Source organism: Callospermophilus lateralis, chromosome 18 (genome assembly GCF_048772815.1).
Source record: "Callospermophilus lateralis isolate mCalLat2 chromosome 18, mCalLat2.hap1, whole genome shotgun sequence".
Taxonomy (NCBI): domain Eukaryota; kingdom Metazoa; phylum Chordata; class Mammalia; order Rodentia; family Sciuridae; genus Callospermophilus; species Callospermophilus lateralis.
The window spans coordinates 19,530,680-19,556,930 of NC_135322.1; the positions used below are offsets into that span (position 1 = coordinate 19,530,680).

Here is a 26,251-nt window from a genome sequence, read left to right on the forward strand (position 1 = left end):
TCGATCTTCAGCACCACATAAAAATAAATACATAAAATAAAGGAATTGTGTCCATCTACAACTAAAAAAAATATATTTTTAAAAAATATTTATTTCTTTTAGTTGTAAACAATGCCTTTATATATTTATTTATTTTTATATGGTGCCGAGAATCGAACACAGGGTCTTGCATGTGCCAGGCAGGCCCTCTACTGCTGAGCCACAACCCCAGCCCTAAAAAAAATTTTTTTTTAAAATTTTGACTCTATTTTTGAGATGTTTGAATATAGCCATTTTTTTCTTCTGGTAAAAATTACACTGACAAAATAAGAATTTAGGTATAAAACTAATTGAAAAGGATAAGCACATAACACCATCAAAAGAAATCTAGAGGACTGGGGTTGTGGCTCAGTGGTAGGGTGCTTACCTAGCATGTTTGAGGCACTGGGTTTGATTCTCAGCACCACATATAGATAAATTAAAATAAAGATCCATTGACAACTAAAAAATATTTAAAAAAAAAAAAAAAGAAATCTAGAAAGGAAGAATACTAGCCCTGTAGAAGGGCTGGATAAGCCCCATCATATATTTTTTTAAATATCATGTTTTAGTTGTAGTTGGACACAACACCTTTATTTTATTTTTATTGGTGCTGAGGATTGAACCCAGTGCCCACATGTGCTAGGTGAGTGCTCTACTGCTGAGCCGCAACCCTAGCCCCAGCCCCATCATATTTTAAAACATACTATTAAAGTAGTGAACATAGTGCTAGACTCAGTGTCTGAGAGGTGTCTTGAATGCCTGAGGGGAATCTTGAGTTTATAAGCATATCAAATCTTTAATAGAAGCTATTCCAAAGATCAAGGGGGAAGAAAGGATTCCACAATATATTGATTAACAATATTCAGAAACATATCAGCTTTGAGCCTTGTCTGAGTCATACACCAAAATAAACTATTGAGTGAAAGATTATTATGTATGTACACATAAATACGACCATGAAATCCAGTGGCCAGTCTTATCAAACTTCTCAGGGAGATGACTGCTATTTACTTCTAAGCTAAGAATTTAAAAGGTTAAAATTTTTTATTTAGTTTTGTTTTGCTTTTGCTATACCTGTGATCAAATCCAGTCCCTTGTGCATGCTAGACAAGTGCTCTACCTTGCACTGAGTTATTTCCCCAGTCCTCAAAGGGGTTGAACCTAGGGGCACTTAACCACTGAGCTATTATGTGTTATGTGCTTATCCAGCCTTTTTGATTTTTTTATTTTGAGATAGGGTCTTGCTACATTGCTTAGGGCCTTGCTAAGTTACTGAGGCTGGCTTTGAACTTGTTTTATTCTCCTGAGTCACTGGGATTATAGGCGTGCGCTACTGTGACCAGCCAAAAAAGTATTTTTAATCTGTATGCTAACAAAATTCATGTAGCCAAGATAAAATTATAAATAGGAAAAATATTTACAGCAAGAATTAAGACAGGATTTTAATTTTCCTAGATGAAAAAGTTAACTTCAAACTGGATTGGACATACTAGAAGTAAACCACAGGATTTATGTAGGTAATTCACAATAGAATAATTATGACTGAAACACTAATATATGGAAAATGTTTATTCTCGGTAAGAAATGTGTATTTAGTGAGATTTATATTGTTTTGGCAAATTAAAAAAAATTTACTCATGTAGTTATAGATTGAGAAAATGTTTTGTGAAATGACTTTTGTGCTATATTATATAGACACAAAATGTTCAGTCCATTTGACTCAGCAACTTATCATATGATGGTTTGTTTTCTAGAACTAATTCTTAAAATAGAAGAGGTTATTTGCACATATGTGTTCATTATGGGGTTATTTATTGCAGTGAAAATCAGGAAAAAATACAACCCACCAAAGAAGGGGAATTGCTGACTAAATTGGGATATCTATTTGATTCTTACTGTATATGTGTGTGCATGGGCATGTGCTTTGGGGATCAAACTCAGGGAGTTAAGCATACCCAGCCTTATTCCTATCTTTTAAAATGTTAACTGTTAGCCAGTTATAGTCATGCATGCCTATAATCAGTGACTTGGGAAGCTGAGGCAGGAGCATCACAAATTTAAGGCCAGCCTGAGCAACTTAGGCCCTGTCTTAAACTAAAAAATAAAAAGGGGTAGAGATGTGTAGCTCAGTGATAGAGCACCCTTGGGTTTAATCCCCAGTACCAAAAAACAAAACAATAAAATATTGATGTTAACATTGTTAATAACAAGACAAATTACATATGTAGTCAGTGATAACTGTAAAAATAGAAAAAAAGATAAATACCAAGAGTATATAAAGAGATGGGAGAGTGGATGATTTAATCTTCATGCTTCTATACATTTGTAATATATTACAATACTTCTCTGGTGGGCATTTAATATGTGTGTATTTTGATTTCAATGATGAAGTTGTTTATTTAATTTACTGTTCAATGTTCTAATACAGACTGACATGGCAGAATGAGTTGGGAAGAAGAACTTCTTTACCATCCTTTGAAACACTGGGCTGTGGGGATGAAGAGGACTCTGAAATGCAGGCGTCGTCCAGTGACAAGGAGTTGGGCAATGGCTGTGCCTGGAAAGAAGAGGGAGGTCATAGTGATGCTGTGTATGCTACATCACACAAAAATCAGGTGATTCCCATATTCCAAAGTAGGCCTAAACATTCTCTTTTCGCTATTCTGCATTTGATTGCTCTGGGGCTTTTGTTTAATGTGTCCAGCTTTTTTCTATCTGGTTAGGTTAAAATTTAAACCTCTTTTCTTTACCTTTTAAAGTTGAGTCATTCAAAGACAAATGTAGATTTCTATGAGAAACTAGTAATTCTGCTCTTTCCTCCGACCTTGAAAACTAATTCTCCTGTCACTTTTCTAGTTATCAGTGTGTACATTGCAGCCTTTCTTCAGATTCACATCCAGTGAAAGGAACATTGTCATGCATCTCAACAGTAGTGACCTTCTTTGTGGTTTACCATGTGTAGTGACATGCATTTTTCTTAGCTGACCTACCACTAACTCTGTGAGGAGTTCTGTTCATTGCCCTGTCTCACATTGGAGGGGATAAGGTACAGTGAGGTTGAAAGGACCAACCGCTCTAATAATACTGATTTATATTTGTTTTTTGTGATGCTGGGGATTGAACCCAGGGCTTGTGCATCTAATCCTGATGTTTTAAACTGTGCTCCCAGGGTTTTGGAAAATGAATAGCATCATTTCTTTACTGGCAAAAGAGCACCATAATCTTTTTCTTGTTTTATTTTGTCACCATCACACTGGCACATTGTTCATAGTGACAGCACACGTAGACTCACAGCATCAAGCTGTATTTACATTGGTTATATTAGTTATCTTACACTATATTAACACACATTCTAAATGGGCTTAAGGAACTTCAAGGAATCCTTAGGTGAGTATTTCATGAACTAGCTTTCACTTTCCAACATATGTAGACTTTAATATGCAGAAGAAGATTTCCATATAGTGAATACTGCTGGAACCTGCAGATGGTGTTTAGAGACCCTAGCTGTGCCATTCAGGGTTCTAGAAGACTTAGATGAAGTTCATTGCTCTTTATCTACACATTTTCTGGCTGGTTCTTTGATACTGATGTTACAGACAGAGTTATATCACTTAACTACTCCAGCAGTGAAGTTTGCCGCCACATCTCCCTTAGAAGAAAGAAGTTATATGACTTATGCAGCCTTATTATTCAACAGACAAATAGTATATTTTTAGGCAAGTCTGTTATGGTGACTTTAGGACCCATGTGTAGCAAGAAATTTAATTTTTAAAATTTGATAAGTAGAAAATAATGTAATACATTAGTGTTTCCATTCTTCCCCCTCGGGTTTTTGTTTTTGTTTGTTTGTTGATGCTGAGGATCAAATTCAGTGCCTTGCACATGCTAAGTGTGTACTCTAGCACTGAGCCATACCCTCAAGATCCCATTTTTTTTTTTTCTTATACTGGGGATTGAGCCCAGGGGTGCTTTAACATTGATGCTATATCCCCAGCTCTTTTTATTTTTTATTTTAAGACAGGTTTTCCCTACATTGCTGAGGCTGGTCTAGAACTACACTTCTCCTGCCTCAGCACCCCCTGAGTTGCTGAGATTATAGGTGTGCGCCAACACACCTGGCTTTTTTCTTTTCTTTTCTTTCTTTATTTTTTTTTTAATTAATTTTTATTGTAGGTTGTTCAAAACATTACATAGTTCTTGATATATTATATTTCACACTTTGATTCAAGTGGGATATGAACTCCCATTTTTACCCCATATACAGATTGCAGAATCACATCAGTTGCACATAAAAGAAATAGAAGGTTACAGTCAGGGTTGAAATTGTCTTTGTCTCCCACCTCCACTCCCTGGAAACCCATCTCTTGGATTTGGAGTACATTCTAGAAGTCTGTGTTTTTACTCTTACCACAAATAAGTGCAAGTGAACAACTATAGTGCTTTATTTTTTAATTATATAAGGTCATCTTATAGTACCAATTATTCTACGACTTTGCTTTTTTTTTCATTGCATTGCAGTTTTGAGACTGATCCCTGTTGATTTATCTATTTACTAACCTATGGATGAACACTTAGGTTGTTTCCATGCACATATCTGATATGTGTACCTGTGTCTGCTGCATCAATTAGATATTGCCAAGTTAGATATTGCCAAATTGTCCTAAAAGCAGCTTCTCTATTTTACCTTCCTATCAGCAGTGTGTGTATGCCAGTCTCCATGTTCCTATACATCCCAGCCAACAGGAAGTCTCTTCCCTGTACAACATAGGAACTAGAGTTTGAATAAGTGATGTCCATCGAAAGGTCTCATCGTAATCTGCACAGCAGCAATGAAAGGTGCCTTAAACCGAAAAGGGATTTCAATTTGCCACAGATACGTTAGTTTTTTTCATGAGGAAGGTGAGGGGGGGAGAGGTTATGTTGACCTTTCCTGAGCTTTTGATATATGCAAGACAGTTTACATTTACTATCTTTGTTTGTTTCTTTTTACATGTGTCATTTATTTCCCATCCTGAGTTAAGTATGTAAAGAAATAGAATAAATGATTTGCCCATGATCACCCAACTCACCTTTGGCAGAGGCACAGGGTGACCAGTCTCCCCTGTTTACAGTTCAAATTTTAATTTATAGGGGCTGGAGTTTGATCCTCAGCACCACAGAAAAAAATAAAATAAATGCATTGTGAAAAAAATTCTTAAAAAAAGAAAGTTTTTTATTTATAGCCCTCATACTTATCAGAACTAATTCCACAACATAAAACTTCTTTTTGGAATTGACCAAGTATTTCTAAATTTATAATATGATTAAAATGTATTCCCTTGGGTTGGGGATGTAGCTCAGTGGTAGAGTGTATACTTCTTTTTTTTTTTTTTTAAGTTGTCAATAGATCTTTATTTGTATGTGGTGCTGAGTATTGAACCAAGGCCCTCACACATCCAGACAAGCCACGACTCCAGCCCTAGAATATATTCTTAAGCATGTGTGATGGCCTGGGTCCCAGCCCTAGCAACACAAAAATAAACAAACAAATAATCCCACATACTACATACACACACACACACACATACATACACACATTCACTATATATATCACTATATAGTATATTTATATGCTATGTATACATGTATACATGTATGTATGCATTATTATTTATACACAAATTTATGCATATATAAATTTATACACTGTATATATGTATCACTATATAGTATACACACACACACACACACACCCTTGAAAAATAAACATGTAGAGCATATAAACCACTTACTTTATCACTAGATGCTACTAACCTTAAAGATGATATTGCCTGTAATTGTTTATCCCAGGTTTCAGAAAATCTATAGTAAATATATAGAAGACAGTTTTATAAATTTGCCCTTATAGGCAATATCATCTTTAAGGTTAGTAGCATCTAGTGATAAAGTAGGTGGTTTTTATGATGTTATTCATACTTCCTTTAAAGCAAACAATTGTCAAAACTATTTTTTTTTCAAAACTATTTTTTTTGAGAGAGAGAATTTTAATATTTATTTTTTAGTTCTCGGCGGACACAACATCTTTGTTTGTATGTGGTGCTGAGGATCGAACCCGGGCCGCATGCATGCCAGGCAAGCGCGCTACCGCTTGAGCCACATCCCCAGCCCTCAAAACTATTAAGATAAGGAAATAGATCAACCCCTAATCAGGCAATTTGGATCTAAGAGTGTACCTCATGCCTCTCTGTGTTTTAGGATAGTTTGGGCCAACATCTTCATGTGAATTGTGCACCTTCTCAGAAGTGGCCTAACAATGGAAAGTCTCATTCTCTACAGTTTTCTTGTCAGTGCTACCCAACAGTAAGACTAAAGGGAAAGTGGTGCATTAATTTGTGGTCAGTTCAGGGGAATGTAGAGCCCAGTGGGCACAGCAAGTCCCAGCTTCTCTGCCTCACAGTCGTATGGCTTAGGTAAGCCAGATCATCTCTCTGCATCTTAGTTTATTCAACCAATAATGGGTTGTGTTAGGGAGGAAATGGTCTTTGGGTAGTTGAAAAATTCAACATATGTTTATTGAACATCTAATGAGTAGCAGGCATCTTGGTAGGTGCCAGAGAGCCCCAACAGAATCCATAGTCACAGTATTCCATTTGGTCAGAGTGAAAACATAGCAGAGGACCTCTCCTTTTCTGGGAAAGCTGCTGAAGGAATAACAGTGAAAGGCTGAGAAGGAGTTACAGCCAGAAAAATGTTTCCCTTTGAGGTAACAATTTTTCTGTCTGTCTGATAACCTTTGTAGTAGGATCATTCTTTATCCTTTAGTAACTTCAGCAGAAATAATCATGGTATTTATTTTTTCCTTCTTTCTTGAAATTTAGTATATAATTTAATTCTGCACACATAACTCTCATTTTCCGAAAATTTCTTCCTCTATTTTATTTTTGAATTATCTACTCATTCTTTTCTTCTTTGGAAATGCTAGTTATACATTTGTTGGATCTTCTTAATTTGTCTTCTATATCACTTATTCTTGTTCCTTATGTCGGTGAGCTTTCCACCACGACAACAAAATATCTGAGATTATTAACTTATAAAAGGAAAAGGTTTGTTTTATGTTCTAGTTTTAGTTCAAGATTGGGCAGACCCATGGCCTTGGGCCTCTGGTGGGCATGCTGGATAGCAATGATGGAATGTGGTGGAGCAACCTGCTCATCTCATTGCTACAGAGCAAAAGAGGTCAGGGCCAGGGTCTCATGATCCCTTTAGGGGACACACCCCAAAAAGAGATCTCTCCTAAATATTCCACTGTATCCCAATGGCTCCACCTTGGAAATGAAACATTTCACTAATGGACCTTTGTGGATCATCCAACATCTAAACTATAGCACCCTCTCTTCTCCATTTTTTTCCCTTTCAGCAACACTTTGTGTAATTTTTTTTTTTTTTCCCATACTGGGGATTGAACCCCAAACCTCACACATGCTAGGCAAGTGCTCTACCACTAAACTACATCCCCAGCCCTTTTTATTTTATTTTGAGCAGGGTCTCACTTAGGTGCCTGGGCTGGCCTTGAAATTGTGATCCTCCTGCCTTATCCTCCTGAGTAGCTAGGATTACAGGTGAGCACTACCATGTCTGGTGCTTTTTTTTTTTTTTTTTTTTTTTTTTTTTTTTTTAAGTTCTGGGGAGTAAAACCAGGGCCTTGCACATACTTGGTAATTGTTCTACTACTGAGCCATATCCTCAGCCCCACTTCTTTATTATTTCTAGTACTGGGGATTGAACCCAAGGGCACCTTACCACTGATCTATGTTCCCAGTCCTTTTCAATTTGAGACAGGGTTTTGCTAAATTGCTAAGTCTGGCCTCAAAGTTGAGATCCTCCTGCCTCTACCTTCTAAGTAGATGGGATTACAGGTAATTGCCACAATGCCACTGCTAGGTTTTATTTTATATATTCTTTGAGTCACTCCCTTAGTACTGTGAGGATGTAGCTTAGTGGTAAAGAAATGAGGTTCAATCCCAAATATCAAAATAAAAGAGTGAACCAGGCATGGTGGGATTATAGGCATTATAGGATTATAATCCCAGTGACTTGGAAAGCTGAGGCAGGAGGATCCCGAGTTCAAAGCCAGCCTCAGCAAAAGCAAGGTGCTAAGCAACTCAGTGAGACCCTGTCTCTAAATAAAATACAAAATAGGGCTGGGGATGTGGCTCAGTGGTCGAGTGTCCCCCAGTTCAATCCCTTTTACCAATAATAATAATAATAATAATGTGAAGCATAGGGCTGAGGTTCAGAGGTAGAGCACTTGCCTGGCATGGTGAAGCCCTGGTTTTAATCATTAGCACCACAAAAAAAAAAAAAAAAAAAAAAAAAGTAAAAGATATACATGCTATAATTGCTAGGATAACTACTAGAATGAAATCAGAATATAATTTCAAAAGGAAAAGAGGGAAAGAAATAGGACAATTGAAGATGATGTCAATCCAAAAGAAGAATAGAGAGAAAAGGAAAAATATAAACACATAGGAAAATAAGGCGACAAGCTTAAATTCAAATATATCCATATATACACTAAATAGAAAAATAAAAACAGAGCAGCCTGCTGAAAAGGGACCCTCCCCCTTCCCTTCTTCTTTTCTGCGTTAGACCAGGACCTCCTGTACCACTAGTGACCACAAGGAGGCTAAGGGACTCTCGTGCCAGCCTTCATAAGCAGCTGAAAGCTGAAACAATTTGGTAATTTGTAAAACACCACAGACCTCAGGCAGGATGCAAATACTCCAGAATATCAATGTCATAGTTACAAAGGTCCATAGAGATCCTGAAGGGCGCAGTGAGGTCAAGGTTGTAGAGAGGCCCAGAGGAAATATAGTCATTCCCAAAGAGCAGAGAACAGAGAGGAGATTCTAAAAGGAAACACTTGTGCAGAGCCCATCTTTATGTTCAGCATCTATCTAGCCTACATACTCTGAAAAGGAATTAAAAACAGCTAGGACTGACATTAAAGAGACACAGAAAGAGAAAGATATGAAGAGTAAATTAGCAAAAAACACAAAACAAAACAAAAGGGAAACTGTAGCCAATACAGGGGTAAAAGTCACACTGGAAACAGTAAAACCCAGCCTCTCACTAAGTTGCCCAGGCTGGCCTGGAACTCATGGTTCTCCTGCCACAGCCTCTTGAGTAAATGGGGTTGCAGGTGTGCACCATTGTGCCTGGGATGAAGAAGCACAGGACAAGGGCTGCAGGCAGAGGAGGGAGGGCATTCTTTGCTGTTTGAGTGAGCACTGGACAGAGCTGGGCCTGCTGGTTGCTTCCTTTTCTTCAATACCCAAGCAAGTTTTGTTTTAGTTACCAGAGGGAATTTTCACAGTCAGAAGTATTGGGAAATTTTTTTAAGTTTTAAGTTAATCCTGTTAGAATATGTTTGATTCTTCATGAAGGTATACTTTTAATAAGAATTTATTGTTATATTAAATATGCACAAAGGGGCTGGAGTTGTAGCTTAGTAGTTGAGCACTTGCCTCGCACATATATGAGGCCCTGGTTTGATCCTTGGCACCACATTAAATAAGCAAATAAATAAAAAAAAGATGTTGTGTCCATCTACAACTTTAAAAAATGCACAAAAGTGCATAAATCATACTTGTTCAACTCACTACATTTCATAAAGTAGCCACTATGAAGATTTTTTTTTTTTTTTTTTTTTTTTTTTTAATCAAGAAGGGACTGGAGACCCTATTCAAAATAAAAAATAGAAACAGCTAGGGCTATAGCTCAGTGGTAGAGTGCCCCTGGGTTCAATTCCTAGTATGGCAAAAACAAAAAAGAGGATGGCTGGAGATATAGCTCAGTGATTGAGCATCAACCTAGTGAGACCCTGGGTTCAATCCTAGAAGCACACACATATGCACACAATTAGAAATAACATACCTAATATTCCAGAAATCTCCCTTCTCAATCCTCACCTCCTCCAGAGTTTTTTATTGTCTTGACTCCAAGATTAGAATAGATCTTTAAAAATAATCTGAGTTAAGCCTGGGGATGTAGCTCAGTGGCACAATACATGCTTTACATGCACAAGGCACTGGACTCAATCCCTGGCACCAAAAAAAATTAAGCTTAATTTAGCCTGTTTTGTATGTTACATAAATTTAACCATGTAGTTTGTATTCTTTGTCTTGGAGAGTCTTCAATTATTGTGTGTCACTGTAGATGGCTCATTCTTATTGTTGTCTAATATCCCATTGTACATCCCATTCAATTACTTATTCAGATGATGATACTTGGTTGTTTCCAGCTTTGGCTCTTAGAAGTAGTGCTGTTATGAACATTGTCGATGTGTCCTTTGATGTATATCCCTGTCTATTCTTCTGGTGGATACACATTGAGCAAGTGGTATATGCATGATCATAGACGCATGTTTGATTAGCCATAGTACAAAATCATACTGCCAGTTTAGCTGGTAGACTAGCTTTATGATGCTCTTTGAGTGCTCTTATAATTTCATATTTCCTTAATAATTAAGTGGGTGACAATATATCCTTGATGGGGTGAACAAGACAGTTTATTATTGGGGGATAAAAACTAAGAGGCCATTTCTTTTTTCTTCCTACAAATGATGAGTAGATTGGGAGACCTGTCTGCCCTTCCCCCTGAGCTGTTCACCTTGGAGCCATGTCCACAGAGCCTGTGGACCTAGTCGCTTTGGCTCTTGGTTCTGAAATGCCCCCTCTTAGGGGCACCTTGCTGGAGGTTGCCACCACCTCCCTGCCAGCCTCAGGGTTATCTGCTTATGCCTTTAGCACAGCACCACTAAGCCAAGCTAATCACAGGCAAGATTTTACTGTAGAATCAGGAGCAGACTTGAGAGTGCTGGTCATAGTTTACCCTATGGGATGTGCTTCCCTGCATTTCCTCTTGGATGGCCTTTGTCCATATCCCCTAGAGCCCTGCCAATGGAAGTGTCAGTATGGGGTAGGGTGGTATTGGGTGCTGTGCAGAGCAGGCCAGACACAATCCCTTTTCTGCATTGTTCCGTGGCAGGAAGGAGGAAGGGAAGGTGCCCTCAGGCAGCATGGGTGGGCTGTGAAGCTCCTCATGGCCTGAGCATCATTTGGATGGCATTGTCTTTGCTACCCAGATTTTTCATGAGGGCTTGGAGGTCCCATCCAGCCCCACCAGGTGTAACCCTTTTGGTCCCACTAAGAAAAGTAGCTTAGTTGCTCAAGGAAGAGGGCAGCAGTGGGGAAGGTATGAAATCAGGCATTTCAGTCTGTTAAGAGGACATTTTATACAGGCAACACTTACTACATGTTTGTTCCTATGTCTTTTGTAACAAAAAGGTACCATGGTCACACAAAGTGGGCAGTGAAGATGATGACAATATTTCTGAGCAAGATGGACTTCCAGGTTCCTTACCTCTTACACCACAGCATATACAACAAAAAGGTAAAGTAAATAAATAAACAAGCACTTTGATAATAAATGTTGACCACCAGTATTGGTGCCATTGCATTTTCGTTCTGTGGGCCATGGTCTTTTTCAACTAGGAATATATTTTTTATTTATTTTTACTGTACGTAGGTTATTCCACAGCCTATTGCCTGGATGTTAGGTACTTTCTTTGGAGCCCCTGTTGTCTGTTCTGTGGGCAGAGTTTCAGTTCATACTGTGACATCCCCCATGCTCCTCTTTGCTCCCTGCAGTGAACAGGTGGGACCACCTGTCCAGTTCTCCACACTAGCCCCAGGTCTGCAGTAGGACCTGGCTGCAGTAGGCCATCAGTGAAGGTTTGTTGGACACATAAGTGTGTGAATGTGTTTCTGATACAATTCTGGAACTGTGCATCTACTTTGTTTATTTACTTATTGATTGATTGACGCAGTGAGAAAACTCAGTGCTTATAGCAAAGTTAAGGGTATTGTTCCCTAAGAGGTGGAAGTGAGAAAGAACCTGGTATACAGTGGGCAACCAGTAACTGCTTTATCAAGTGGAATTGCTTGGGCTCTGAGACACTTTTAAATAAATTGGGTACCTAGTTGGAAAATAGAAGCCAGCCTAGTAATACCTGGGCCAAAACTCCTGTTGGTTAGTTGGCATATTTTAAAATATGAATATTAGTAAGTTTGGCTGAGGGCATAGCTCAGTGGTAGAGTGCATGAGACACTGGGTTCAACTTCCAGCACCTCCAGTTAATTAATTCATAAAAATTATTCAGGTAAAAGGTATGTCTTTTTGTTGTTGTTGTCAATAGAAGTAATATTTTCTCACTGTAAAATAAAAAACAAACCTAAAATACAGAAATGTGTAAAGTAATCATACATAATTGTCCCCCTCTAGGTAATTATTTTCAACACTTTAGTGCGCAGATGTATATGAAATACACACCATTTTGTCACCTGCCTTTGTTTATCTCACAGCACACCCTGAGTATCTTCCTATGCACATGCGTGTGGTTCTTTCCTCCCTGCATCACATCAGTCAGGATCCAATCAGGAGACAGAACTCACACAGCAATTTCTTTTTTTTCCTTTTTAAAATTATTTTTAGTTATACATAGAGGATGCATTGAACATACATAGAATGTATTTTGACATATTATTTGACACATATTTGACATATGTGGAGTATAACTTCCCATTCTCCACACAATGATTTCAACAGGGAGGGAAAGATTAAAGAATGATTAATAGGATTGCCTACTAAGGGCAAAAGAGAATGCTCCAGAATGCAAGATTAACAAATAGAGGGAGCAGCCACTCTCTCTAGGGTTGATGCAGAGCATCTGAGGAAGAAGCCTCACTCAGAGCTAGGCCTTGTTGAAGAGGACATACATGTCTGTGGCCTGCTGGCAGAAAACTTCTTCTTAAGATACTACTCTCTGAGATAGAACCACTCATAGAGTGTGCTGCAGTTTGCTGGCCACCAAAAAAAAGAAAAAAAGAAAAAAGAAAAGAAATGCATTCCACTTTGATGTATAACTAATTAGAATAAATTAAAAAATCCAGCGCCCTCCACTGATGGAGTTTAGCACGGAACCAGCTACAAGGTGGGGATATTACAGTGAAGGTGGATTTGGAGTTAAGAGGCGTGATAACCCACACCTTTGAAAACATGAATTTAGAGGACAGATGCTGGTCAAGAGGGACTGGGGCTCCTGCAGAGGTTCTTGGTTCTGTTGGGCATAATGCACCTTGGACACTTGTAGAAAAGCCCCACACCCTAAATTCTAATTCAGTGGCTCTGGATCAGGCCCAGAGGTCTATATTCAATAAACAACTTGGGGAGGATGAGGTGAGTGATCTGTGGACAGCAGATTAGGAACTCTGACTTTTATTCATTTAGTTCTTTGTTGTTGTTTGTTTTGTTTTTTGGAGTTTTTTGGGGGTTTCTAGGGATTGAACCCAGGGTTCACACATGCACTCTACCACTGAGCTACTCCTCCCAGCCGCATGGTTTGATCCTTGACTGTTATGTCCAGGTGACAAGAGGCTTATCAATTACCTAACCCCTCTTCTACTCAGTCTGAGAGTGTTTCTCATATATTACTATGAAGATAAATCACTCATGTGTAAAGCCCTGTACCTTCCATTATAATGATGAGTATTGTTTAAAGCTTTGCTAGTCTGGTGACTTACTCTCACTCTAGGGAGACTCCTGTGGGGAAGACCAGAGACTGAAGTCCTTTGGTCAAGGCATCAGGTCCCTTGGTCAGAGCTGCCAAAGCCTTGCCCGTGGATGTCATTCCTAGGTTCTTTGTGGACTCTCTCTTTGGCCTCCATAATCCCCTCCTGCTGGTGCTTTCTCTTTCTCCTCTTTAACATCCGAATTGTCGGATGATACCTCTCTCCACATATCTACCTCTCCTCATCTGACAAGCCACCCCAGTTGGCTTCTCCCTTCATTACTCCACCAAGCCAGAGACCTCCATGTTGTTAAATGTAACAGATGATTTTCTAGATTGATCTTATGTGTTTTTGTTTTTGTTTTTAATACTGGGGATTGAACTCAGGAACACTGGACCACTGAGCCACCTCCCCAGCCCTATTTTGTATTTTATTTAGAGACAGGGTCTCACTGAGTTGCTTAGTGCCTCTCTTTTGTTGAGGCTGGCTTTGAACCTGCTATCCCCCTGCCTCAGCTTTCTGTGCCACTGTGCTCAACATCTGACGTGACTTCTTAGGAGCATTCCATGTGGTTCCTTGTACTGTCTTCAAATACACATCTCCCTGGCCTCAGTAACATCTCACCTTCCTTGTGTCTGCTTCCTGGGGGGGGGATCCCTTTGCAGGCTCACCTTTCTTTCCTGCCCCTTAGATGTCGACATTCTCCAATCTTACTCTAGGCCCTTTTCTCCACGCTTCTAAGCTCTTGCACCCTCCTTCCCTGCTTCAAATGCTATTTGTGCTGGGTTCTTCTCCCTGCTTCATGTCACCATTGCTACAATTTGATTCTGCTGGTTTGTCCACTCAGGCAGCAGATACATGTGTACCTATGGAGTTTCCACCATGTTTTGGCACCACTGTAGCAGCCAGCGCAGTCTTCTCAAAACATGAACCTAGTAATGGCCTCATGCATCCCACACCCTTTTGACTTAGATCTTTTCCATGGTTCACCTGGCACTCTGGTGTTCATTTGTTTCCTCAGCTTCATGATGTCCCTTCTGCATTGGAACTTTGTACATGGCATTTGCCCTCCCACCATCTTAGGTGTCCCTTAGGTGTAGATGTGTAAAAGGGGGTAGCAGGTGGGTTGTGCGCCTGACATTTCTACATTCACATAGGTTGGAAAGAACATATGCTTAGCTGATAACTATGATTAAGTCTAGGAAGGAGAAGACTCAGGAGATTATAGTCATAGAAGAGTTTTGACTTTTCTGTATCAGAATTTCTTGACAGCAAGAATGTATTCATGTAGTATGAACTTTCTAGAAAGATTGGGGTAGTATCCAGTATGACATCTTAGATATAGTGGGATGCCCAATATAAAAGTTCTTGTTATTTTAATTGTCTCTACCCCTTGCCCATACAGATAAGAAAAATGAGAAGGGCAAAGATTGGAAATCTTTTTGAGAAATGTTTCTGAGAAATGTTAAGTAAGAAAATAGGAAATAAAATATATACAGAGAACCAAGTGAAGCACACATACATTAAATACCAGAGTGAACCTGGGGTGATGTCAATTGTGAATTTAATCGTCATTAGATTCTTTTTCTGAAAAGTTTATGACCAAGATGAAATAGAGATCATTATTTTCTTTGGAGAAATAGGTGACTTGCTTTTTAAAATCTTTTATTATGATAATTTTGAACATGTACAAAAGTAGAATATAAAGTGAACTCCCACCACCCCATCACCCACTTTCTACAAACTGTCAGCATTTTACCATTCCTCATTTAATTCCTCAACTTTATTATGTGGATATTGTGAGTGGGAGGGGGGACTGGGGATTGAACCCGGTGGCTCTCTGTCACACAGATACATTCCCAGTACCACCACCCTCTGCCCTTTTAAATTTTGAGACAGTCTTATTAAGTTGCCCTGGCTGCCCTTGAACTTGTGATCCTCCTGTCTTGTCTTCAAGTTGCTGAGATATCAGGTGTGTGCCACTGCACCTGGCTATTTTGTGAAGAATTCAAGGGGGATACAGAAGACTTTATTAAATATGAGTGCATCATACTGTGGCATCGTAGGATACCAAATTAAGATTAAAAATGTTATTAAAAATGTAAATTTGACTGAGGGTGTAACATTTGCCTAGCATGCATGAAGTCCTGGGTTCCATACCCAGCTCTGAAACAAAACAAAAAGGAGATATTTTTCTTGTGTCACTTTAAATATTTTCCTCATCAGAAATGTATTTATGTCAGGCTGGGGATGTGGCTCAAGCGGTTGCGCGCTCGCCTGGCATGCGTGCGGCCCGGGTTCGATCCTCAGCACCACATACAAACAAAGATGTTGTGTCCGCCGAAAACTAAAAAATAAATGTTAAAATTCTCTCTCTCTCTCTCTCTCTCTCTCTCTCTCTCTCTCTTAAAAAAAAAAAAGAAAAGAAATGTATTCATATGACAGAGAAGACAGAGCCACTTGTCCTTCCCCTCACATTCTAGTTGTGGAAAAGGGCATATAGATGGTAGACTGAGGTCTAAGGTGCTGAGGGGAATAGCGGAAGGCACTGAGAACAGGGGTGTGGTTAACATAGCTGACAGTTAGAGAAGGTTGCCAGAGAGGAGGACTCAAGGACAGGCTGGGGATCTCCAGGTGATGAATGGAGATTTATAGCCATTGGCATTTATAGCCATTTCACAAAGGCTGCCCCATAACACTTCAATAAAAGCAGTTTGATTAGAAACCATACTTAAGGATGACTTTTTGGTTAAAATATGTTCATCAGCCAAGTGTGGTGTGCATACTTATAATCCCAGCAGTTTGGGAGGCTGAAGCAGGAGGATTGCAAGTTTGAGGCCAGCCTCAGCAACTAAGCAAGGCAATGAGACCCTCAAAATAAAAAAATAAAAGGAACTGGGGATATGGCTCAGTGGTTAAGTGCCATTTTGTTCAGGTTCAATTTATGGTACCAAATAATAAGTTTTTTTAAAAAAATATTTTTTAGTTCTAAATGGATCTTTTATTTCATTTATTTATTTATATGCGGTGCTGAGATTCAAACCCAGCGCCTCACACATGCCTGGCAAGTGCTCTACCTCTGAGCCACAACTCCAGCCCCAATATAATAAGGTTTTTACAGATAAGTTGATAATTCAGATGAGCCAGGAAGTAGATTTAGAATCTTGCATTCATCTTTAAGAATGTTTGTCAGCTTTCTGAATTCTGTGGGTTTTTTTTTTTTCTATTTTTTTTGCAAGTTTGTTTCTGTTCATTTTTAGCCAGTTATTTATACTCTGCAAACCCATAGTAGAAAGTTCTAAGCAACCAGGTGTCCAGCTTATAACTCTAGCAAGTATACAGGCAAACTCACCCTCTTCCTGGGGTACCCGAATGACTGATGTGTGGAAGATGAGGACTCAGGCAGGATTTGTTTTCGTATGTATCACTGAGGCAGTTCACGTCAAGGAGCAACTATTTTTCTGATCCAATCCAATGCTAGTTGGCTGGGTAGGCAGAGAGAAGTCAAGCCTTGTTCTACATGGTCCACTTGGAGAACAGCAGAAGGAATTTGAGGAGCCCAGCTTGGGACATTGAGAGATTTGGCCTCTGTTCTGCAATTATGTGAGCTACCACAAGGGCTCAGGAATGAGCCTGATAGAGAGATGAGTGAATAAAAGTCAGGCTCCCTGCCCTGCCTAGGGACCTAACTGCCAGTGGCCTTGCCAAATCTGTCTCTGCCAGGGGCTTTGTTCAGCTCATCTGCAGGAGACAAATTTTTATGATTATACTCTTCTAAGTTGTCAAATCTTTGATCTACCTTAATTTTTTTCTTTTTTTTATCAGATAGTAAACAGTCTGTTCTGAATTTAAAGGTAAGCTTATTTTTTTAAAATTCATATTCTCAATAAATAGAATTTATACTATAACTTTTAAATACTCTTGGGAAAAAAATCTTCCCATCAGATTTTTTTTCCTATTGAATGTTTCTTAAGTACATTTAAAATATGGAGGAATTTCATGTTTTCCATAGTTTGGTAATGAAAATAATGTGTATTGAAAGGTTAGAAATTGCACAATTTGTAGAATAATAGAAACCTTAATTGCCAACATGAAAGTAGTTCTTGCTTAAGTTTTCAGTTGTGCGATGTCATAGGAATTTAAAAATTAAACATTTCTCAGTAGAGTTAATTAATAACCTTATCTACTTTTTCAGCAGAAATTAGAAACTTAATATCACACTGATACACAATGGAGAAATTTAACAGAATTTTAAAGCCTTCTTTTTCCTCTAAGATTTGGATTGAGAAGCAAGAATGTATTATATTCTTTTCTCAGCATTTGAAAACATGCTTTGCTCCAATTAATAGGGTTCTTTTTTCATTTCTAGTGAGAAAAGGTTCTGTTTTTATATTTCTGTGTAGCATTTATAGCCATTTCACAAACTAGCCTGGCGTAGTGGTGCACACCTGTAATCCCAGTGGCTTGGGAGGCTGAGGCAGGCATTCAAAGCCATCCCGAAAGTTCAAAGCCAGCCTCAGCAGTTTAGTAAGTCCCTAAGCAATTCAGTAAGACCCTGTCTCTAAATAAAATACAAAAAAGGACTGGTTATGTGGCTCAGTGATTAAATGCCCCTGGATTAAATCACTGGTACCAAAAAAATATATAAATAAAAAGGGACTTGGTACGTGGCTCTGTGTAAGTGCCCCTGAGTTCAATCCCCAGTACCCCCTTCCAAAAAAAAAAAAAAAAAAGAAAGAAAGAAAGGTTCTGAACTGATGTCCTATAATTCATGGGACCAACATAGAAAAAACAGTCACTGAATTCACAGGCAAGACAGAAGAGAGTTCAGACAGGACTTGCTTCTCTGCCTTAGAGATCCTACCAGGAGGAAACACCCCTTAAGGTTTAAGGTTTAGTTACAAGAAATAGTGACAATTAAAGGGTTTTTTTTGTTTGTTTTATTTTGTTTGGTTTGGTATCAAGGATTGAACCCAGGGGTGCTTAACCTCTGAGCCACATCCCCAACCCTTTTTATTTCATTTTGAGACAGGGTCTCGCTAAGTTGCTAAGGTTGCCCTCAAACTTGCAGTCCTCCTGCCTCAGCATCCCCAGTTGCTGGGATTACAGGTGTGCACCGCCATACCCAGCGTAGTCCACTTTTAGGAGGTGCTGGGACTCTGCACTCACATTCTCCTGTTTTTCCTCCTTAGGATGAAAAAACACCATTATGTGAAAAACCTCCTCCTTCCCCAGGTATTTGCCTTTTGTTGTTCATTATGATTGAAAAACTTAGTTTTAGAGAATACCCAGAATAGTCTCGTCTGAACATAAAATTCACCTTCATTTTCTTATAAAGGCTCTTTGTTTCTGCCCAATGTTATTGGACTTGAGAAGAGGTGTTTAACTGTTGAACTCTGCCTTTGTCTTCAAAAAGGTCCAAATACTGGGTGGTGGGTGTATGTCCACGTGGGATGTGCTGAGGTCTGGATATGTAAATGGGTGCTGTGCTCAGGGATTGATGTTTTGTGGGATATACCCCCTGTACAGTTTGGGGAGTTTTTAGTAGCTTTCAAAGTGGATTTTGTAATTTGGGGTGGTTATGTCTCACATCACTAATCTGAAAACCCTATTTTAATCTGTCCTTCATATCTGACTGTGTTTTCCCCTGCCCTGTTGCGGTGTTTTTAGCTTCACAGGCCCATTCCCCATTCTAAGAACCTTGCTGTTCAGCCTTTGAATTTGTTATTAATCAGAATCCTTCACAGTTCAGCCTCAGGCCGCATTTACTGCCGAGACAGAATGAGCTTTCCAATGAGCTGAGCAGGAGAGGTTGGCTTTCTAGACCCAGGAGGGCCGAAGAAAGCAGGAACAAGGAGAAATGGATTAGTCACTTCAAAGTTACTTTCTTTGTAACATGGGTACTGGGAGACAGAGCAACAGGAAAATGACCAAAAGTTTGAGCAATTTGGTTGTAGTTTCTCTGTCCTGAGGTTAGATAACTTAGTTGATTTTTTGTTTGTTTTTTGATGTTTCTGGGGATGGAACCCCAGAGCTTTACGCATGCGAGGCGAGTGCTCTACCGTTGAGCCACATCCACAGCCCTAGGTAACTTAGTTGAAAAACCAGTTCAATGACTTGGGGCTTCAATATGAGTGACTCCATTGTAATTTTTAGTCTGGTTTGTTGGGGCCTCGCACAGCACCTTATTCCAAAACAATAGCTTCCATGGCTTTTATTTAATATGTTTACCCTTGATTTTCCACCCCCTCCACTGCCCACACCTAGTCAGCCATTGAGCTGTGTCAAGTTTTAGCCTCTGAAGCCTACTTTCACTTGTCTCTTCCCCAAGCCCCAGCTCTGGGCCGCCCCTCAGGGCTCTGGGCTGGGCCCATTCTGATCTTCTATGCTGGCCTCAGGGATTCCTTTGAGAGCAGAGCCTCTTCCTTTTCCCACTTCTTCCTTACAACATTTTTGGCTCCTGGTGACCTTGAAGGTAAACCTGTATTCTTAATCATACACTTCACAGCCTCTTCTGGGCCTGCCTTTCTCTGTCACCTTGCTTCCTGTTAATCCTCTACAGCTTTGCCAGGCTTTTTCCTGCATAGGACATTCCCTTTTCAGGACCAAGGACCTGACATAGCACCAGGCCTGAGGTGAAGTAGTTACTCACATGGTTCAGGAATAAAGTCACAGATGTTTCTGATGAAAATGCAAATATCAATATTTTAAAGTATTTTTTCCCTGTACCTTTTCAGATGTAACTGGCAGAGCGCGTCAAAGATGTGTTGAAATAACCAAAGAAAAGTTTGAGGAATTAAAAGAAGAAAATTTGCACCTAAACAATACAAATCAAAGCCTTACTGTTGAGCTATGTGCAATAAAACAAGCAATGAAAGAATTACAGTTAAAACTAAAGAGAATGGAAAAAGACAATGAAAGGCAGAAAGAGGCTGAGAAAGCATCCTGTCAGGAAGGTTGGGACAGTATACTTCATTCATTTTAATCTCTATTTTGACAGTTAATGTTTCCTGTTGTAAATTTGTTGATACTTATGTGGATAACTTATGTTGTCATATTTAATAGTCCTTCATTACTATCTTTATGCTTATTGAAATTTGGTTTCATCTGCTATATGTTTTTTTCATTGTTATGCTCAAGAAATTTCAATACTTTTGGAACTTGATGCTTTATTAGGCACAGTATCTTACATGTACATGTATTTTTATCATTTTTTGTCTTCATGTGCAACATATAAAAGTGCCTTTTTAACCACATACTTATCAGTGATGAAGAGTATATCTTCCTTGCTAATTAGATAATCAAAAATAAAAAAATATCATTTAAATTTGTATTTCTTTTATTATTGATGACCTTTAGTGTATTTTTTTCCCACATCTTTGGAGGCCATTTTTTTTCTCTTTCAGAAATTTGCTGACTTCAAATTGAAATAGTTTTCTTTTTCTTATTTGTAGATATCTTTACATATTAAGTCATTTGTCATGTATGTACTATTTTCTTAGTTTTTGATAATTCAACTTTATCTTGAGGGTGATTTCCTTTTATGACTTAATCCCTAGATGTCAAGTGGTTTTTCTAAGGTTATATAAATATTCACTGATATTTTCTGTTTGCATTTTTCTATTCATATAATAATAATATTATGGCCTTAAGTAAACGATAAGTTTTCTTTTTACAGAATATTTCTTAGGAGCATTTATTTTTGATCTTTATGTTATTTGTAATTCCATTTATGTTTATTATATATTTATGTCATTTGTGATGTTACTTTGTGGAATCTATTTTCTATTATGTTTTCTAATAGACATTGCATTTATGTGGGAAGGTTATTCTAACAAATTTTCTGTTTATATTATCTGGAAAAATGGCTGTTTCTTTCCAACTTAAATTTTTTTATTTTGCCTTATTGTACATGCAACAATTTCCAGAACAATATTGACTATCCAGTATTAAAAAGTGTTGTAACTACTTTTCATTGATTTTATATAAATCTATATGTACATATATAATTTATTTCCTCTGTAAGCTTAAAAGGGAACAAAAGGCAAATGAATAGTAATTTATATAAAATTCTGATAAGTTTAGTATAATTTATAGCATGATATTAAATTGTTTTTTTTTTTTCAGGAGTTGCTGCACCTGAATTACTTTATCTAAGGAAACAAGCTCAAGAACTGGTAGATGAAAATCATGGGTTGAAAATGACTGTTCATCGTTTGAATGTAGAGCTGAGTCGTTATCAAACAAAATTCCGACATTTGTCCAAGGAAGAGGTAATGTTTCTACTTAGAAAAATCAAACTTTTTTAAGCCTTTAATATTAAATTGATTTCCAATTCTGAGGGGTTTTATGTACTATAATTTAATGTAAAAAAGATGCATCCAATCTGACACAGTGGTGCATGCCTATAATCCCAGTGATTTGGGAGGTTGAGGCAGGAGGATCTCAAGTTTGAGGCTAGCCTCAGCAACTTAGCGAGGCCTTAAGCAACTTAGCAAGACCCTGTCTCAAAATAAAAAATAAGGGGGGGGGGGCATGGGAAAAATGGAGGAACTTTTATTGAGCAAAGGGGAGGGAGGGGAAGGATGGTGGTATGGAGGCAGGACAGATGGTGGAATGAGATGGATATCACTTCCCTAGGTACATGTATGACTGCACATATGATGCAAAACTACCTCATATATAACCAGAGAAATGAAAAATTGTGCTACAATTGTGTACAATGAAGCAAAATGCATTTTGCTGTCATATATACCTAATTAAAATAAATTAATTAATAAAAAATAAAAAGAGCTGGGGATGTGGCTCAGTGGTAAAAAGATATGCCAATGCACAGTCTTTCTTAAGACCATTCTATTTCCTTTCTTCTTTCTCTTTAATATAGGTGATAAAGACCGTGGGGAAACATTGATACAGTATAGAAGTACATAAAGTAAAAGACTGAAAGCCCATCTCAGTTGCTCCATTTTCATTTCTGTTACAGCTGATATTTGCCAATATACAAACTGAAAAAAAAGGAAGTAGATGTTTATTGATAAGAGTGGTTGCAGAATTCAGTTCTACAGACTCTTACTAAGCAAGATACTATATTAGATGTTGTGAAGTATCTAAGATAAGAGCAGGTCTGGCCCCTGCTCTTAGAGAATGGGAGGAAGGTGCACAGCTGATTGATTGGCTCTTGCTGGGGTCAAGGAAGAGAAAGCCATAGGCACACAGCATTATTATGTGGCTTCTGGGAGTTTAGGGCCTGTTGTTTTTAGTTTTGGTTTTGGTTTTTTTGTTTGTTTGTTCTTGGTTTTTTTGTTTGTTTGTTTTGGTACCAGATATTGAACCCAGGGGCACTTAACCACCAAGCCACATCCCAGCCCTTTTTTTTTTTATTTAGAGACAGGGTCTTGCTAATTGCTTAAGGCCCTTGCTAAGTTGCTGAGACTGGCTTTGAACTTGCAGTCCTCCTGCCTCAGCCTCCCAAGCTGCTGGGATTACAGGTGTGCACCATCTCGCCCAGCAGGCCTGTGGGTTTCCGAGTTTTTTTCTTTTCTTTTTCTTTGTGTGTGTGGCAGGGGTATGTGTGTGTGTTAGGGATTGAACCCAGGACCCTGTGCATGCCAAATGCTCTACCACTGAGCTTCACCCCTAGCCCCTGAGTTTCTTTTTGAAGAGGGACTCAAGTTTGATTTTTAAAAAATAATAGCTTAGACAACAGGCTAAATCTTCCCTATATGAAATTCTTGAGACCAGAAGCCTTTCAACACTTGAAGTTTAGGGATTTTAGAATATTTACGCAAACTTTACCTATTGAGCTTCTCTAATTGGAATTTTTTAATAAGTTCAGATTTTGGAGCATTTTGGAGTTTGGATTGTCCAATTAGGAATGCTCAACTGGTATAATTCACATGCCATTCGTTTCACCCACTTGGAATGTACAGTTGAATGAGTTTTACTGTGTCCACCAACTTAGGCAACCATCACCACAGTCAATTTTAGAATATTTTTATCCCATGACGAAATTTCATACCCATTAATGGTCACATTTACTTTCTATCTCTATGGATTTGCCTATTTTGAACATATCATATATATATAGAACCATACAATGCATGGTCTTTTTTGACTGACTTATTATACTTAGCTTGAGACTAATTATTTTTTATTTTTTTTTTTTTCTGTTTTGGTGCTGGAGCCTGAACTCAGGGCCTCATGCAGGCTGGCAAGCACTGTAGCTCTGAGTTATACCCCCAGCCCCAATATTAACTTTTAACAACAAAATAAAGCTTTGGGGTCACATGATCCAAACTGTGTTGCCTAGATTGGGTCCTTCTTCAGGGTTATGGGTGAGGCAGGGCAAGCAGGCCCATTGATAACCCTCTGGACACCCCCACCCTCCCTTGACTCCCCTGTACACCCTTTTTCTACCCTGTGCAAATGCCATATGTTTTTGTGATCACTCTAGCCAGAAGTAACGACCTCTCTTTAAATCATAATAGACTGCCACTGAGCTACATCTATAGACCATTATCTATCTACCTACCTATCTACCTGTCTACCTGTCTACTACCTACCTGCCTACCTACCATTCTAGCCATCTATTTTTGTGGTATTGGTATTGAACCCAGGAGTGCTCTACCACTGAGCTATATCCCCTGCCATTTTTTATTTTTTATTTTGAGATAGGGTCTCACTAAGTTGCCCAGGCTAGCCTGAAACTTGTGATTCTCCTGCCTCAGCCTCCCAAGTTGCTGGAATTATACACGTGTATGATGGTGCCTGGCTACACTGCACAATGACAATAAAAAAGTCATTTGTATTAAAAGACTTAACTCTGTTATTAGACCATAAAATCCTTGAAAACTAGGATTATGTTGTAATGTCCATAATGACTTCACAAGTTCACAGTGTTCATGGAATGAATGAGTAATGAGATAGATGATTAAGGTGAATAAGTGGGAAAATTTCTTATTAAGTAAGGAATAGCTCTATTGGGATATCTGCTTCTGTGCCAGGCTTTCTCTCTTGTGTAAACAGAGTTTGGGGAAGTCGAGGAGACTAGAATTTTCAGGGCAGGAATACCAGAAAGGAGGGAGCTTTGTAGATAAAGAAATTCATAAATCTGCATGGAATTCCTTTTGTCTTTTGTTAAATACTAGTATGCACACATGTAGGATGGAGCCCCGTTAGACTGGCAGAAAACAAGTACAGGAATCTGTGAATTGAATAGTTCCCAGAGCTCACATAGCACAAGGAGATCTTTGAGTTCTGATCGCCATAATGGAGAGACCTTGTTGAATGCTATGACATTGAGCACAGAGCCCAGAAGGGCCATGCCTTAGGAGTGTGGCTAAACTAGCCTTTCAGTAAGGGTTATTACAGACCCACCAGATTATTTTCACCACACTAGGATGAAAAACAAGCCTGAAAGGAAAAAGCTGATCCATAAGATCAGTGCTTGTTTAAAACAAAAAAACACATGCACACTCAAAAAAAAAAAAAAAAAAAAAAAAGAGAGAGAGAGAGAATAACCAAAAATCATTAAAGAAAGACAACAAAATCCAGACACCATGTAACATTCACAAAGTCTAGCATCCTAATAAAAAATTACTTATGTTTGAGATAGTATTGTATCAGTGTTGATTTTCTGATTTTCAGTGTAGTACTGTGGTTAGGTAAATGAATGTTTTTGGTTTTAGGAAATATGCACTGAAATATTTAGAGAAAAGAGGGCATTACTCTCAAACATTTCAGAAAAGTTTTTCTCCTATATACATTCATGCAAACATAGGGGTGAATGATGCTGGTCTAAATTAACAATGTCGAAGACTTGGAATTTCAGAGGAAGTATATTTCATTTTGTCTTCAATATTTGTTTTATTTTTAGAGCTTACATATTGAAGGCCTCCCATCAAAAGGCCCTATACCACCCTGGCTGGTAAGTGAAAGTTATTTAATTTCAGGCCAATATTTTCTGGGCTGTATTTGCATACCTATTACAATCTATTGCAATATAAGTATGTCTTCTTGCCTTTTTAAAATTTTGCCAGTTGTGTTTAGATGTGAGAAATATATTAACCACCTCTTACTCCGTTGTCTTCAGTTGGATATAAAATGCCTCTCACCGTTGTTGCTAGCTTATGAAGACAGAATGAAAGAGAAGGATGAGCTTAATGCCACCCTTGAGGTAGGTTGGCAGATGTCTCAAAAGACTGATTTATAAAAATAAGACTGGTTTCCAATTTTGCAGGAATGTTCTGAAGGTAAGTAAGCATGCCCAACATGTGGTAGGTCCTCAGTTTGTTAAAAGAAGGAAAGGAGGAAGAAAGGAAGGAGTATGGAAGTGGGAGAAGGAGGGAAAGAGAGGCAAGGAAGAGAGAGGGAAGATGGAAGAGAGTGATTGGCAGAGCAGGGGGGTGGGCACAGGGGAGAGGTATGGAGGGGCAGGAGGTGCTGCACTGGAAACCATGGTTATAGCCTGGGCAACCCCACGTGGATTAGGACCTTGGGTGCAGAGAACTCAGCAGTAGGGAGACACTTCTCTTCTGGGACTTTGCAGCTGCAAATACCACCATTTGAAGAGACCTCTGGGCAGGAAAGGAAAGTAATAGGCCAGTGCCATGTTAGGCAAA

The 26,251-nt window shown here is 38.6% G+C and overlaps 1 protein-coding gene across 1 annotated transcript in view; it reads left to right on the plus strand.

Moving 5' to 3' along the window:
* The window catches only part of Cep89 (centrosomal protein 89), a 64,110-nt gene that overhangs the window by 14,460 nt on the left and 23,399 nt on the right, over nucleotides 1-26,251 (plus strand). The window contains exons 4-11 of the mRNA XM_076838046.2: nucleotides 2,450-2,636; nucleotides 11,349-11,454; nucleotides 17,457-17,485; nucleotides 18,824-18,866; nucleotides 20,369-20,587; nucleotides 21,759-21,904; nucleotides 25,507-25,557; nucleotides 25,723-25,806. Coding sequence (XP_076694161.2) covers nucleotides 2,450-2,636; nucleotides 11,349-11,454; nucleotides 17,457-17,485; nucleotides 18,824-18,866; nucleotides 20,369-20,587; nucleotides 21,759-21,904; nucleotides 25,507-25,557; nucleotides 25,723-25,806 — 865 coding nt within the window. The remainder of the gene's footprint in view (nucleotides 1-2,449; nucleotides 2,637-11,348; nucleotides 11,455-17,456; nucleotides 17,486-18,823; nucleotides 18,867-20,368; nucleotides 20,588-21,758; nucleotides 21,905-25,506; nucleotides 25,558-25,722; nucleotides 25,807-26,251) is intronic.